At 42.2% G+C, this 15888-nt stretch overlaps 1 protein-coding gene across 2 annotated transcripts in view; it reads right to left on the bottom strand.

The window, feature by feature from the left end:
* The window catches only part of tprg1 (tumor protein p63 regulated 1), a 42374-nt gene extending 40022 nt beyond the window's left edge, over positions 1-2352 (bottom strand). For both annotated transcript variants that reach the window (XR_013790432.1, XM_079506196.1), the window contains exon 1: positions 2125-2352. Coding sequence is in view for 1 of the 2 variants with exons in the window: in XM_079506196.1 (XP_079362322.1) it covers positions 2125-2303 (179 nt within the window). In the remaining variant the exon portion in view is untranslated. The remainder of the gene's footprint in view (positions 1-2124) is intronic.
* Between the last annotated feature and the right edge of the window lie 13536 nt (positions 2353-15888).

Below are 15888 nucleotides of genomic sequence, written 5' to 3'. Positions count from 1 at the left end.
TGCACGCTTTACTGCAATGTGGGGGTTCTCAAAATGCATTTGTGCTCAAACACAAAGATGTATACATTTGTGCACAGTAATGAGCAGGATAATATGACTATACAGCTATATGTTACCATAGAATAGATGTAGACCTATTTGACAGTGCATAAACATAATTGCCTTGACATTAACGACCTTCAATGGGACAGTCCTGTGCAACCTCATATCCATGTGCAAAGGCAAGATCAGAGCACAAAATACTTTGCTGGCATGGAACTTCCCAGACTACCCTGATGTGCTGGGTGAGTTGGGTGTCACAATGTAACAATCTGTTGCTGCTGTTGTACCACGACAGTTGTACTCATATACAAGTGGAATGTGGCAGACCACCAAGCTCAATTTGAAAGTTCAGGTGATGTCACACAATTTGGATGGGAGATCCACATTTTGCTAAGGGTGACCTGACACCTGATGAGATGTTGAAGCTACAAATGAGAAGTGATGTTGATAATAAAGAGACGATGAGGTAGATCAGGATTTGGGTAAGATATTGCTGACAATCAGGAGGGCTAGGGGGATGTGGTGGGTTGATTTTATGTTCCTGATTATGAGTTGAAGCTTACAGATATTGAATGTAGTTGCAAAAGATAAATATTATCATATTTTCTTATGCTATTATTACAAATGTATAAGTATAAGTTGTTATAGAAATAGAAATAGTTGTTTCTGTTTCATTGACCAGACCTTTAACATGTGAGATTGACCTGATATAAAGGCCTTTTTTGATTATGCCAATTACCAAAGTTTGGGCAACCAAGCTAAAATTGTCCCCAAATACAAATCAACAACAAAAACGTAATATGAAACAGCATTATTAGGTTTGGTATTGAACAGATAGAAGTGTCAAATGGACTAAAAGGTGATGTAATGGTGAACGGAAAGTTATCTTATGCATTACTTACACTGTACACTTACACTATATTTAGTTTATTGAATTTCATAAAACATTTCATTAGAATTTATGTTCTAAGATGGTTTTAAATATTTACAGTTATTTACAGAGGGAACCTTTGTGCTGCATCTTTCATGAAAACAGAAGTACGTCTCATGTAATATATAGTCCCTATATGTTGTCTCTCCTGTAATAGATAACATTTCTAGATGTGCTAATTTTAACAACTTTTCAGAAAAATATATAGTCTGAGCTGTATCCCAACCATTCTTCAAAGATATATGAGAGAACCATCAGTTTGAAGTAGAATGCTCCATTCGGATTTTGAAAATTGAGTTTTGGCATGTGGTTATAAATGGAGTGATAACACACAGAAAGCTACCACAGATGCAATGCTATCACATTTTTCCTAGCACTAGGGATGTATACCTTCCCAAAAATCACTATGAGACTTATTCACCCCATCGGTACAGATGACCCCAGATTTGGGGTCCTGGCTCACGGCCTAGTAGAGGAGTGAAATGGATTTAGGCCCTTGTTTGTGCCGAATCTGGGTTGAACATGGTTTGTTGAAGTCCCTCTGGTGTTGTAGGTGTGAACTTCGTTGACAATAAGGAAGTATTTAGACAGGTACGGTGTAGCGAATCTTGTGGACCAGACCTTAGAGTAAGGACCAGACCCATTGAGGGGGAGTAGGGGTGGCTTTGACTTTTTACTGGGGCCAGTTTCGAATTGCAGTTTTGAAGTGGGGATTCACACTCCTCTAGGGAGAGTGGGAGTCTGGAGACCACCTCATTATACTAACTCAACCATAACGACTGGCTAAATTATAACGTCTTATTCATTAAAAATTAGTCCGGATTGCAGCTTTATTAGGCTTTAATGTATTCTAAACTCTAGCGTGTGCCGTGCTCACTTCCCATCTTCAAAAAGCTCCGATGAAATACATTATGATTATGTTGCAAATTCTTTCATGGTTTCACTTGAAGGCAAGCATCCTACAGCCTAGCAACCATAGCTATATTTTGTTAGAAACGAAAGTGAGACTGAACTGTGTGTTTACTTCATCATACACAGTGCGCACTTTAGTCGGTAAAACGATGCATTAAAACAATATTTCCCTTGCTAAATTATCCAATATATGACATGGCAATTCGGTAGTCCACTCCTGGCTGTGCAAATATACTTACCTAAAATGATCGATGTCAACGACGTAGGTAGAAAATGAAACGAGGATGTAGAGACTGACAGCATCAATACGACAGGTGCACAATATCAACTTCCTTGTTCCGCTGTAAGTTTGTTTTACGGGGCGTGTACAGTACAGTGTACACACTACAGCTAGGCACACTGCTTTATTATGATTCATAAGAAGTGGAATGTGTGTGTGTGTGTGAGTGAGTGAGTGAGTGGGTGGGTGGGTGGGTGGGGCTGTTTGGAAAAAAGGGTGTCTCCCTCCCTATCCCCTCTCACTGTGTTTGTGTCAATCTAGAGAGAGATCCCCACAAATCCCTCAGCTTTGTGTGTTTAGGTTTAACTTTGTACCAGGGAAATTATTTGATTGGCTGAGCACGGACTGTGATTTATGATGATGTATGTTGAATGATGTATGATGATAAGAGTGCCCCTCACTTCACACAAGTGTGATTTTTGTGTATGTTCACAAACTTTGTCCTACAAACTAAGTCCTTGTCACTAGACTGGTGCCTGGCTGTAAGCACCGGTAACGATAGAAGTTGGAGATCCATGCCCCACCCGGGCCGGCTATGCAATACCCATTGTAGTACTACCCGTGTCAGAGTACCCGCTCAACCCATCTGTCTGTGTCCCTTTTAAGTCCATATATGGAGATGTCTGTATCTGTCTCTCTGTGTCCCTTTAATATATGGAGTTCTGTATCAGGCATGCCCAAATATGAAGTGTTGTGATGTCAGAACAAGCCAGCTCCATGTATGTGGCAGTTCTGGACAACCGTGGGTCTGACCGTCTCGACACCGGGCACTGCACTCCATCTGGGGGTGTGAAACGTTCGTGTGTCGAATTTGAAGTAGGTGGGGCGAACGCTTCTCGGGTTACGTTCATTACAGACATACACACGTACAGTATATGGAGTTCTGTGTCAGGCATGCCCAAATATGGAGTGTTGTGATGTCAGAACAGGCCAGCTCCATATATGGACCCTGGGCAGGGGCCCTGTCCGGGAAAAAAAGCCACAATTTCACTGTATGGAGCTGCCTGGAGAGATGCCGAGACGGAGATACTCAAGTCAAAAACACATTGAGAGAATATAGAGCTATTTAATACATTACAAAACATTATCACTTTAACCAGTGGTTCTAAAACTTTTTTGGTTTCAGTAGGATACCTTTCTTGTTTTTGTTTTCTGAATCCATGTACCCCCTTTACCGCATTACATTTGCCTTTGAATTTTCAAAAGTCTAGTTTTTATGTTAGAAATATACCAACTCACCGCGATTTAGTGCATTTTACTTTTACTTCACCTTCATTTAAATTGCATTGAATTGAGAGAGAGAGAGGATAGTTGTTTAGAGTTAACATTAGAGAAAGTAGGAATGCTAAAAGTACCGAAACAATGTAATTCATTAGTAAACAATTCCTGAAATGGTAGGCCTATTATCATTGGTATTCACATACTCACCTTTGTATCATCATCTAGCTGACCATTTAATTGCACAAAATAATTTGATCACTTTGGAAATGAACTATAACATCTGTGAGTTTGACATACTGATGACAGCATGTTAGCATAACGATGAAGACATTGATGAAGAAGAATTTTCGCTGTGGCGACTTGGTAAACTGGCGAGTTCTCCGGTACCCAACATAGATAGGCCAGTTTGCATTTCCATTGGTGTAGTCTAGCCTTAACACATCAGCATTCAGCAGACCTGTGCGCATGATTAAACATAACAGCATGACTTCCTGGCAAACTGTAAGTTTGTTGTGTTCCTGTTTTGTTTTGTCTGTGTACCATCTTTTGTCTTGTCTTGTCTTGTTTTGTTTTGCTTTCATTTTGTCTCTCTGGCTGCTGCTGCTGTCAATCTGTCCTGCAACATTTGTAGTAACTGTTGAAGGGCCTTCATGTGAAAACATAATAAATAAATAAAAAACTGAAACAACAAACTAAATTCTTCCATTTTGCTCTCACGAGAGAAAGTGCTTTCTGACCATTTCCTAAGTACAGGTACTTGCAAATCTAACGGTCAAAACAAATGAATAGAGTAATTAGTTAATCAACTCACTGGACACGTTCTCATTATTGTTAGGTAGACAAATTGCACATTTATCCATTAAACAACATCATCTTGGTATAACTTGTAGAATTGGGACTAATTCAGTCAACCCCATTGTGTCATTTACCTTAGCTAGATTCCTGTTGATATAGCAACCACATGCATGTAGGGGCAGGGGGAGATTAGACCAGGAGAACCCTGGTCAACATCTTAACAGGCAAGAACATTCAGCTAGTGTAATCATATTATAAATCACTTCTCAAAACACACTTTTGTCTTGTGTTCACTTCCTTATTATATCTTATGCTTTTTTCTAATATTTCGTACACATTATTCTTAACAATAGCAATCGTTTAGAGAGAGGCTATAGGACACCTGGGAAACAGAAGGTCACAGGTTTGATTCCAGTTCCCAGCTAAACAGACTGCAAATAAATAATGATGAAACACTAATAGCCTATAATAGGATACAATTGTTACTATTGTGTAGAGATGAAGCAGAGAAATTGGCAAACTTTTGTCTGTTCACACTGTTTCAAATGCTCATTAATAGCATGGTCTTCACATTCTCTCAAGTTCAGTCTATTATGTTTCGATGGCTTATTCTATTGCTTAAATTGCATATTGCTTTGCATATTCCAATCCTTGGCTCCCGTATTGCTGCTAACAGCTGTAGGCCTATATATTATTATTATTATTATTATTAAGAAAGTAGCCATGTACCAGTTCCTGAGCCATGTGGCTCATAGTTCAGGAGCCTATCTCCTGTTTTCTTTAGCATGAGGCAGCTTGATACAGTACAGGTCAGGCAGTACAGATACACCCCCTGGACTCGCAGGGAACCCCTAGCCTGGTTTAACCACTCCCCCTTGAAATCGCAATGCATTTGATTCAAGGAGGAATGTAAAACCAGGCTAGGGACTCCCTACACATGCTTCAAAATAATGTATCCAACATTTCTTCTGCAGACAGTATCTACCATGCTTTAGACACAAGCAGTAGTAACTGAACAGCCCTGTCTGCCCTGACACTGGCAGGTCAGGGGTTCAATCCCTGGCTGAGTCTAACCAAAACTCTAAAATGGTACCCAATGTACCCTGCTTTGTGATCAGCATCAGGGGTTGAATTGGGGGTTATTGTTAGTTACTACTGTAGCCTATAGCGTCTGAGCGTGGTATATATTGTCCGTCGTTTCTTTTACTGCAGGCTGTGGATGACAATTTACTGTCGGATATGTTTACAATTATATAAACAATGTTTCTGGATACCCGATTCCTGCTTAGTTATGAAATAATTACTTTGGCCTGGATTTTCCTTCCTCAAGATTATGTCTGCTATGTTGACGTTTCCTAAAATACACTTGTGATTTAGCTGGACAACAACATAATCAGCCGATTGTGGAATAAACATGATAGTTGACAGCAAATTAACACCCCCCCACACACACCACGCACACACACGCACACACGCACGCACACACCACACGCACGCACGCACGCACACACACACACACACACACACACACACACACACACACACACACACACACACACACACACACACACACACATACACATACACACACACACACACACACACACACACACACACAGAAAAGCCTATTTAAACATCAGCATGCATTATAGCTAACAGTTTCTGACAGAGCATACTACAATACTACACATTCCTGTATGCCGTTCTCTCAAGGAGCTATTCAAATAACTGTCTCCAAGTTCCAAACCAACCCTGCTGTAATCTGGAGCCATCAAAGACATGTTGACAGCATTCATAACAATGACTCATTCAGCAGTATTGCTTTGCTACTCCCACAGCCTCCCTGGTCTGATTTTTCATGCTCTTTAGTATTCTGTGAATGGACATTTGTTTATGATTTTCATTTGTCTCTTTTGGTCTACAGTCCAGTAATAATTCTGCTTCTGATAAAACTTCCTGGACTATTTAGTTATTAGTTTCCACAAATGGTTCATTGCCAAATAGGACAAAATTGGTGTAGGAAAACCTTGAGAAAATCTCCATACAGCAATTAATTTCCCCAAACCTAAGTTGTGGGAGATATCTATTCAGTTGTTAAATTGTTTGTACGGCAAGATTAGAACAGTGCTGCAATTACAGTAGTCTAAGCCAGTTATAAAAAGTCTGTGTACTGAACTTGAGATACAGTGTACTTCATAAGTTACAGTGCAGTTTGCATTGTGCTTGATAGCGAGATGTTTCTCTGTCTGCATTGTACCGTCTTGATATGTGAGGCATCCTGTTAGGTGGCACCCATAAGGTCCGCCTGGTTTGCCGACAGTAAGGCTAGCCCTGTACTGTACATCGTGAGGTCAACCTTGCGCATCAACATGCCACGTTCCTATGTCGCGCATCTTCATATCTTACTGTCTCGTTTCTATGATCCAGCAGTATAAATATTCCCTGTCTGTCTAATAAACTTTGTGAATCTATGGTGTGATACTGCCTCTGTGTCTCATTATTGGTTCTCCCGGGCCCGTCTCTGTACCAACAGAGGTACACACCACATCACACACCACCCAGCCTACACACACTACCTGCCTGTCAGAGCCAGACCGAGGTTCCATTTAGAGATCACAACAACTACTACACTCAGTATGTAGTGTTTTTAATCAGAATTTGCTGATGATCATATGTTGTTTTCTGGCATCATGTGTTACTGTACAAGCAAGTTTAAAGTCAATACTTTTCAGAGCAGGCTTTGGTGTGCCAAACATTTCAAAAACCTAATTTGCCTGAAGAAGGCTTTATTGCTGGCTTTTCCTGAATACACCTGGGAGGAAAAACTTTTATTTTGTCTTCATTGTGAGCTTTCAATTATAAAAAGCGTGTCTGACAATGAATTATCATCATTACAAAATAGTACATCAATTGGGTTGGGTCATGACAAGCATGCAATTCATATCATTGCTGAAAAGGTTTGTGTATTTCTGAACCAGACCCTCTAAATTCGTGATAAACACAAACTACATTTTCAAAACACATTTTAATTTGAGCTGCTGCTAGTTTTCTGTAAACGTTTCTGCATCACTACAACATGATTGGATTTCTATACTGCTACAAACCAGTGAACTTACAAACCCTGGCCTATGCCCCATGATGCATCACATCATTCGGAGAAGCGAGGATCAGAATAATCCATATTGCTGTATCTAGGCCAAGTAATCAACACTGCATAACTGTAAATTCTCACTGTTGCCAAGCTGTGTGTTTGGGGTTGGGAGCCCTGTTTGCTAGACTTGAACAAGTTAATGCAGTTGAACATCTCATCATCTCTAATACACACATCGGACCATGCAACCTACCTTCCATCTGGGACACTTATGTAAGACAAATTATACCGCTAATCATCATCTAAATGTATAAACTGCATGTAGGCAAAACACAACTTATAGAAAAAAAATATATATATAGAGAGAGAGAGAGAGAAGAGGTGAGGCTATTAATCATCATAGTTTATAGTAAAGCTGAACTCTCATTGTGTCGTAGATTGGCCCAGTGACATGTACTGAATGCTAATTATAAATGTTTTTTCTCTCATATTGGCATTGATTGTTTACTGGAGTGAAACAATTTCAATTGTATTTGTTTAGTCTCTTGACGTTTTGCTGCTGCTGCAGTTATTTGCTTCTTAAAGGAACTACAACATGCATTTTATAACTAAAAAACATTGCAAGGATGCAACTGGGACGTATCCTCAGTGATGTATCCCAAGGTCATCGGGGTTTCGGGTCTTCCAACATCATACCCCTCACTCGGGTGACCCAGCCGGGGTGATCAAGTCCCGACTTACGTCCCAGTAGCTACCCTCGATCAGTCCCATTAGGGTAAAACCAGGGACACACAATCCGCTGCTCCAGAACTACTCTGCCGGTACTGGGCGGGCCATCTGACGGGTACCGAGTGGGCCATCCGGCGCGTGGAGGGACTAGGCACTGTGGGTTGACTCCTGGCCGGGCACCTCCTACGTCTCACCAGGTCCTCTCCTGCTCTCACCAGGTTCACCTGCAGGACCTGTGTGTCGCACCAGATTCCCAGCACCAGACACTTCATTGGGCCAACGGTGGTGCCGCAGGCTCCATTTGCGGCTTGAATGGCCCTCCTAAAGGCCTCACGTGGGTTTTTTGGGCGTCCTCCTCATGGCGGACACAGGCTGGGGCGCTAACCCAACGCACGCACGCACGCACGCACGCACGCACGCACGCACGCACGCTCGCACACACACACACACACACACACACACACACACACACACACACACACACACACACACACACACACACACACACACACACACACACACACACACACACACACACACACACACACACACACACACACACACTTCTTAAATATCAAAAGGTGGGCATAATAAGCTTCGGCTTCAGCCCTTTCCTTTTCGGCCTTTTTGGTTGTATCATGTAAATTATTTGTTTCTGTATGTAATAATGCTGGGATAAACCATGACCGAGACAAATAAACTACAGTAACTAACACACACACACACACACACACACACACACACACACACACACACACACACACACACACACACACACACACACACACACACACACACACACACACACACACACACACACACACACACACACCCAGGGGCAATTCAATGTTTGTCTCCACTTCAATGTTTCTTTGTGGATGGAAGTAATGTAATTATGTCCCAGCAGTCACATTTGTTTGTTTATTATGCATATCCTCCGATATGCAGTCGTCGTCGTCCTCCTCTCCCGCCCCTGAAGCCCGGTTTAACTCTCCTAAGAGATCACATGGATTCAGCAGATGTTACATACAGTAGACACCCCCTCTGACCCTGGAGGTTCACCATCACATCACACTGTGTGTGTGTGTGTGTGTGTGTGTGTGTGTGCGTGCGTGCGTGCGTGCGTGCGTGCGTGCGTGCGTGCGTGCGTTCGTGCAGCAACTTGCTTGTGTAGCGACACTGTTAAGGCGTAGCAGCTTCCATTCCCCCTACTCGGCGCACACACACACACGCACGCACGCACGCACGCACACACGCACACACACACACTCAATGTAGCGAGTGGCACTGGTGGCAGTAGGGTGCATGTCCCTCAACGTTTTCAGTGAGACAGTGACATGGTTGGACAACAAAATTAATCTGATGTGAATGGCATTAACTTGTTCACAAGCTCTCATTCTGGGGTAGAGTGAAAATGACAAAGAAAAGCTGCCATATTGGATATTGATATTATTCACACTTCATAAGTTGTATCTAGGAGATCAAAACTATGTTAGGAAGCCTTTTCAAACATGCCTCAATGGAGCGCTATTGAAGCAGAGAAAGAGGCATTTTACATGGCTAATAAACAATTCAATGACAACATGATTTATCACACAGTACAAAGGCACAGTGTGAGACATAACAGCCATTAGACGCCATATATGCTTTTCAGTTAAAATATCTACCGTGCTGTAACATACTGTACTGTACGATACGGTACTGTATCATACTGCACTGTACTGTACAATACTGTCCTGTACCGTACCGTACCGTACCGTACCGTACTGTACTGGACTGTACCGCTGCGCCCTGTGTGTGTGTGTGTGTGTGTGTGCGTGCGTGCGTGCAGTGGAAAGGGGAGTGGCCTAAAATGTGATGTAATTTGCATCACCGTGAAATGTTGTGCAATAACATGGTATTTCATGCAAATGCAAACTGTACAGTAATTATGACAGTTGCATGGATACAACATAGTGTGTTATGTCTGGACAGGCATGCAGTAGGTATTGTGCATGGAGAGATGTGGTAGGAGAAGGAGAACAAAGATGGACGGATAAACGGGCGCAGGGCTTTATTAGTGTGGCAAGATAATGCATGTTGAAATAGGACACCGTAATTGGGAGGCTATAAGCAGGGCCCCCCCTGCTGAGGCCCCCTGCAGGTGCGGTCGCATCCTCTGCACCTCCTAGATTTATAATCATGTATGTTGAAATAGAACAGCGTAATTAGCAGGCTAAGTGGGCGCCCCCTGCTGTGGGCTCCCTGCAGGTGCGGTCACATCCTCCCTGCACCCCCTAGATTTACACCACTGATGTGTGATCAATGCACTCAGCTGGATGTCTCTGTTAAGGAGATGTGAACCTGGTACATTTTATAAGAAGCTCAGATATTACTCGAGAAGCAAGCACGGCACGACGTGCGACGAAGATGCAGACTCCCATTTTAATTCCATCAATTTACTGGACAATTGTCTGCATAGGCGGATTATGAGAAAACAGGCTCCTGGGCACGTACAGGCAAAATCCCCTGATTGTCTGGACAAGAACTACTCCAAACGTGTCTAACCAGAAGTGCAGGAATACAGGGATACACAAAGTTGTAACCGCCTAGCCGACTATAAATGTCCTTCGGATCACCGGTGACACCGGTGGCCGAACGGATAGCGGCGCGGTCTAGATACCGGAAGGTTGCCAGTTCGAATCAGCCGTCCGACACGTTAAAATTACCACCGCTGAAATGCCCTTGAACAAGGCATCAACCACTACGATGAAATGTGTTCTATGAGCAGGGCCTGGCTGGAAACAAGTTCTTGAGCTTAGCCCAGATACCCTGGGTAAATATAGATTTCATTTCATTTCAAGTAGTAGATCGGTCAGACGGCTCTCGAGAGTGAGAATTACAGACGGATGGACAGAGATTTCATGCATTTATACAGGATCACACTCACACACACGCACGCGCACGCGCACACGCACACGCACACACACACAGCACTCATTACAAATTACATGGGCATTTCTTCAAGCCTGTCAAATACAAATTTTAAAAAAGTAATGGAATGTAACATAAATACTATAAGCACATCTAAATCTGTGGTTTCTGCTATTTGACACACTGAGCAGTGCATGATTGTATGAATAATAATTATAATAAAAAGACCAGAATAAAAATAAGACTACTAAATAAATAGTAGTCAGGGTAAGGATACTTGAAAAATACTTTGGTCCAAATGCACACAGTATAAATCTCAGCAGTGTCTCCAGATCTCCAAATGCCTGATCTGAACTAATTTTCAGAAGTGGATCTGTTTCTTTTGCATGTGAGGAAAAGATCATTCAGCCACTATGTGGCAGTGTTGTTTCAGTGGTGACTGAAAACACGGTCAGAAGATGGATACCACAGGGAGCAAATGCTTGTTCTCTACAGTGAGATTACAACATGTTCAACATGTATTTACTCAACTCTCGTCCTTTGACATACTCATGCTGTTTGCCTACACCAGGCAACCTTAAACAACCCAACGGAAAAGACAAACAGAGCTAACCTGAGGTGACTCGTGTCACGACAATGACTGACTGCACAAGAGCCTCGTAATTTAATCTAAGTCCCCCTAACACTGGTGAACAGAACATTCTTGTCAGCACGTCTCATCCCTTTCTCACTCTCTCGACATCCTGATTCCGTCTTGTCTTTCTCACATCGCTCCTGACTGTAAAATAGGCAGGCGCTGTTGTCAGATGTTATCATCAATCTACTCCATTGTCTAGAGAGCGAGGCCTTGGATGTTGCCAGACATGTATTAAGTCATCATCAGCCTACACTGTTCGAGGTCACTGAGGACTCACAAGAGCCCTCACTTGACCTTCACCAAGCAATAGGAAACTTTCATCAGCTCTTTTTATAGCTCCTTTCAAACCGTGATGTTTTTCGCTCATTGAAGTGGTGGTTTGGCCCTGAGCTTAGAGATTGAAATTGAAACATTGAACATTAGCCAGAGAAAATGTCTGCTTTAATGCCCGCAGCTGAGGAGGCCAACAGTCAGACATTGGGAGGTGATGACTGAAAGATGGTAAATGTTAAAACATCTCTGTCGGCTGTTGTAGTTTATATTACACTGACTTACAATAACAACTCTGTAAAAAGAAGTTCTTCTTTCTCGTTTTCTACTCATATATCATCGTACATCAAAATACATCATCTCATTCCGGCCAGTTAGAATTTGCGTCCTCACCTTCGTCTTCAATGTTTGTGTTTACGCAATGTTTGTGTTTACACAAACATGCAAAACTGGCCATTCATTGTCAATGGCATTTAATGTTTGTGTTGGGACAATGTTTGTGTTTACACACACCCTCAAAGCTGGACATAGGAGGGGCTGGCGCCGCTCAAAAATATATTCATATTTCACATTAATTAATGATCTAAAAGTCAGATTTATACATATAGCTGCCGTTTGTGGCACACTGATGACTAACTGTGACTGATCTACAATCTCACTCACAATATAGTTTTGAAAACGCATGATTTACTGTAATATTACTACACTACACCACTTCAAAAAGTGTTATTTAAACATTTTCTGACTTAGAGTATATGTACGTTCTGGCTACTGAAATGACTACATTTCAACTCAGTGACTGACAGAGTTATAAACTCAAGTGAGCTTTACATGGGAAACAGAATATTGCCATGAATGCTTACGGCTACAAACAACAGAAAGAAGAAGGCATTTAGACTGTGGTGGGTTCACTCAAGGACATGCTCTCCCTGTGGTGTATTAAGAGCAGTGACCCGCTTTCTCTCTTTCTACCAGATGGCTTTACACGTCTGTTCACGGTGTTGAGGAGTGTGTCCCTGGGGGGCATGTGTGTGGAGGCCCCCAGGGCATCTATTTTACACTGCAAACACACTCACTCACTCCTTGTCAGAACACCAACAGCTCTGCTGCAAACTCATGTTACACAAACATACATATCATAACAACCTTTCACCTCGATCTGACTTCAACTAAATTATTCAGCCGAGGTGTCCATATGTCACATTCCATACGATGCACACTGTTTCTTTTTGGTCTTGGGTTTGTTTGCCGAATTGCAGCAGCTATTCAGGATTCCATTTGCTCCACCTTTGGTTATCTAGTGCACAACTTCAAGAAGAAGTTCACGTAATTGTCATGCAGTGCCTGCAGGAATATAGTGCATGCTCTGCCGCAAAATGGCTTTATGCTCCACTGACATTGCCCTGCCTGTTTATTAGGGTAGTGCACAGCCTAGTGTGATTTATTGAGCTTGATTACGAGAAGAGCTGCAATTCAGTGCTTCCCTGCAGTTGTTCACAGTGTATATTATTAACATAAGAGCACCTGTTCCTTATTCATTGTCCGTTTCCTTGACTGCTTGGCATTTATCAACTGCTGCTGCTGTTTTTGCCCATAACACACAGTGCTTGGCTTTTAAAGCTGCTCACACACAACCCTATGCTGTACAATAGGAAATGCTGCTCCTTTTAGCTGGCAAACTTTAGTGGGTCATTTTTTGGAACATTGTGCCAGTCAGTCAAGTGCATGTGGGAGTGATAGCTCACATTTTGCTTCCTCATCTCCATCACATCATTCCTTAGTGTCAGAGGAGGTGGCGGCAAGCACCTTGCTTTTAATGTGTTTTCCTTGAAATTATAGATGGTGTGTATGTGTGTGAGAGAGAGATAGAGCGAGAAAGAAGAAGGGAAGGCAGAGAATTGGGTTGGAAAATTACGAGATAGCGGAAAACCATTGAGACACGTGGATGATGAAACAGACCAGAGGCCCACTTGAGAACCAAGGAGGGCCTCACAAATATTACACGTCCCCCAGCTTATCAAAGACAATCCACAAGGCAAAACCACATCCCACTCCTTATTTATATTCTTGCACTAGCAAAATCTATCATCCTTACAGCCAGGAATGGGAAAGTTTGGATCCAGATAAACAGCTCACCCAATCCACCAGCAACTTGTAGGTGGTGAGTCCCACTGTATTTGATCGTAGCTGGATGATGCCTCATCCCGAATTTGTACCGTTGCTTGTTTTTGAAAGGGTGCACGATGACTGCTAAGAATAGCTCCATCGACCCACTTTTCCAACAGGACTCCCTGGCATCACACGACACACCACATCACACAACACGTTTGAGGTTTATTTTTGTCTTTTTGTTTTATTATTATTATTATTATTATTACTATTATTATTATTAGCCTATTATTATTATTATTATTATTCACTGTATTGGACAGAGTAATTACCGTAGTATAAAATCAGCATGGTCAGCATCTTTTTGCATTTGGGGTGAGTCACTGTTAAATAAAAGGCTTTGATTGCTGTAGTTTCTCATTGGTCTCATCTGAATTCATTGCTACACCATCCTGCAAATAAAGCGCACCGCTGGCAGGGCTCTAAGGTCATGTCACAGCGGTACATCCACCATTTTGGTCCCACACAACATCTCAAAAACTACTGGCTTGATTACCATGAAACTTGCTATGTGCATCATGCTCCGGGCTGATTTTGGTGACCCAATGGCTTTTGCACTAGTCTAGTAAGATTTTGCCAACATTTCCAAATCACAGAAGTTATCTCAAAATCGAATGGGTAGATTATGAAACCTGCTGAGCACATTCATGCAACTTGGAGGAAGAATCCTAAATATTTTAGTGACCCCATGACCTAGCTTTCCTCTTGATCTACTGTACCCTAAGGACAAAATGTCAACTTTGCACACAAGATATCTCAACCTAATGGGTTAGCAGGATGAACTCTGCTGATTCTGGTGTTCCCCATGACTGTTCTACTAAACTTAAGCCCACATTTCCAGTTAGGACAGCATGGCCTCTTTAACTCTGGTCCATAGCCTTCTACTGCTTCTACGATTCTGCCCTGCAGTATAAGGCTATGGGACTTTCGGTTTTAAATCTCAAATCGAAATTAGCGTATTTTAAAAGAACGTTATTGCTACTCACCAAAACAAAGGCGGGTTGTGTCATTAGAAAGCCTACTTTCCTTAGTGGACGCACTCTGAGCCCCCCACCACACGTATAAATGGTACTTTTTGGCCAGAAAGGGATTTTTTTTCACCAGAGGAAAAATATTCTCTATGAGGCAGTTCTCTGGGCAATATCGGTAGAGGGCGCATTGGAGTAACTAAAAGTATTTTTTCCCCCGGTGGAAACAAAATCCCTTTTTGGCCAAAAAGTACCGTTTATACGTGTGGTGGGGGGCTCAGAGTGCGTCCACTAAGGAAAGTAGGCTTTCTATTGACACAACCCGTCTTTGTATTGGTGAGTAGGTCAAACGTCCGTGAGATTTCCACTAAAGAGGAAAGGCTGGTCTGATTTCGATTTGAGATTTAAAACCGAAAGTCCCATAGCAGGGCAGAATCGTAGAAGCAGTAGAAGGCTATGGACCAGAGCTAGGCCTCTAGGGGCTATTAGACCCTAGTCTGGTTAGAATATATTGTATTCCTTTTTTTGTCACAGGTTTTCTTGAAATAAAAAGATCTGGAACTACAAAAAGTCAGTAGAAGTGATCTATTTTGTGAAAATAGTGATGTAAAGGTATGTTAACATTATCGTAGCTACTGGAGATTGCGGAAGGATGCTTAATCCCCATCGCTGTCTAAACATGATGACTGCATGGCTTTCCAAGTAATGATGAAACATTCTTCCCCTTCCAGTGTGAGCTGTGTAGCATCTAGTCTATAGTGAAAGATGATCATGAGTGTGAGATTCTGGACAAATCCCCAGACACCTCTCTGTAGATCTGCGTGCTCTGAAGCGCTGCACTTTCATGGAAAGGATAAAAAGGAGACCTGCTCCTATGGCAACAGAAAATAAAACAGTTAAATGAAGACAAACAGGTCTCTCTTACCTCCG

The sequence above is a fragment of the Electrona antarctica genome, assembly GCF_951216825.1.
Source record: "Electrona antarctica genome assembly, chromosome: 7".
Taxonomy (NCBI): Eukaryota; Metazoa; Chordata; class Actinopteri; order Myctophiformes; family Myctophidae; genus Electrona; species Electrona antarctica.
The sequence above is the reverse complement of the archived record's forward strand: the minus strand, read 5'-3'. Positions and strand labels throughout refer to the sequence as shown.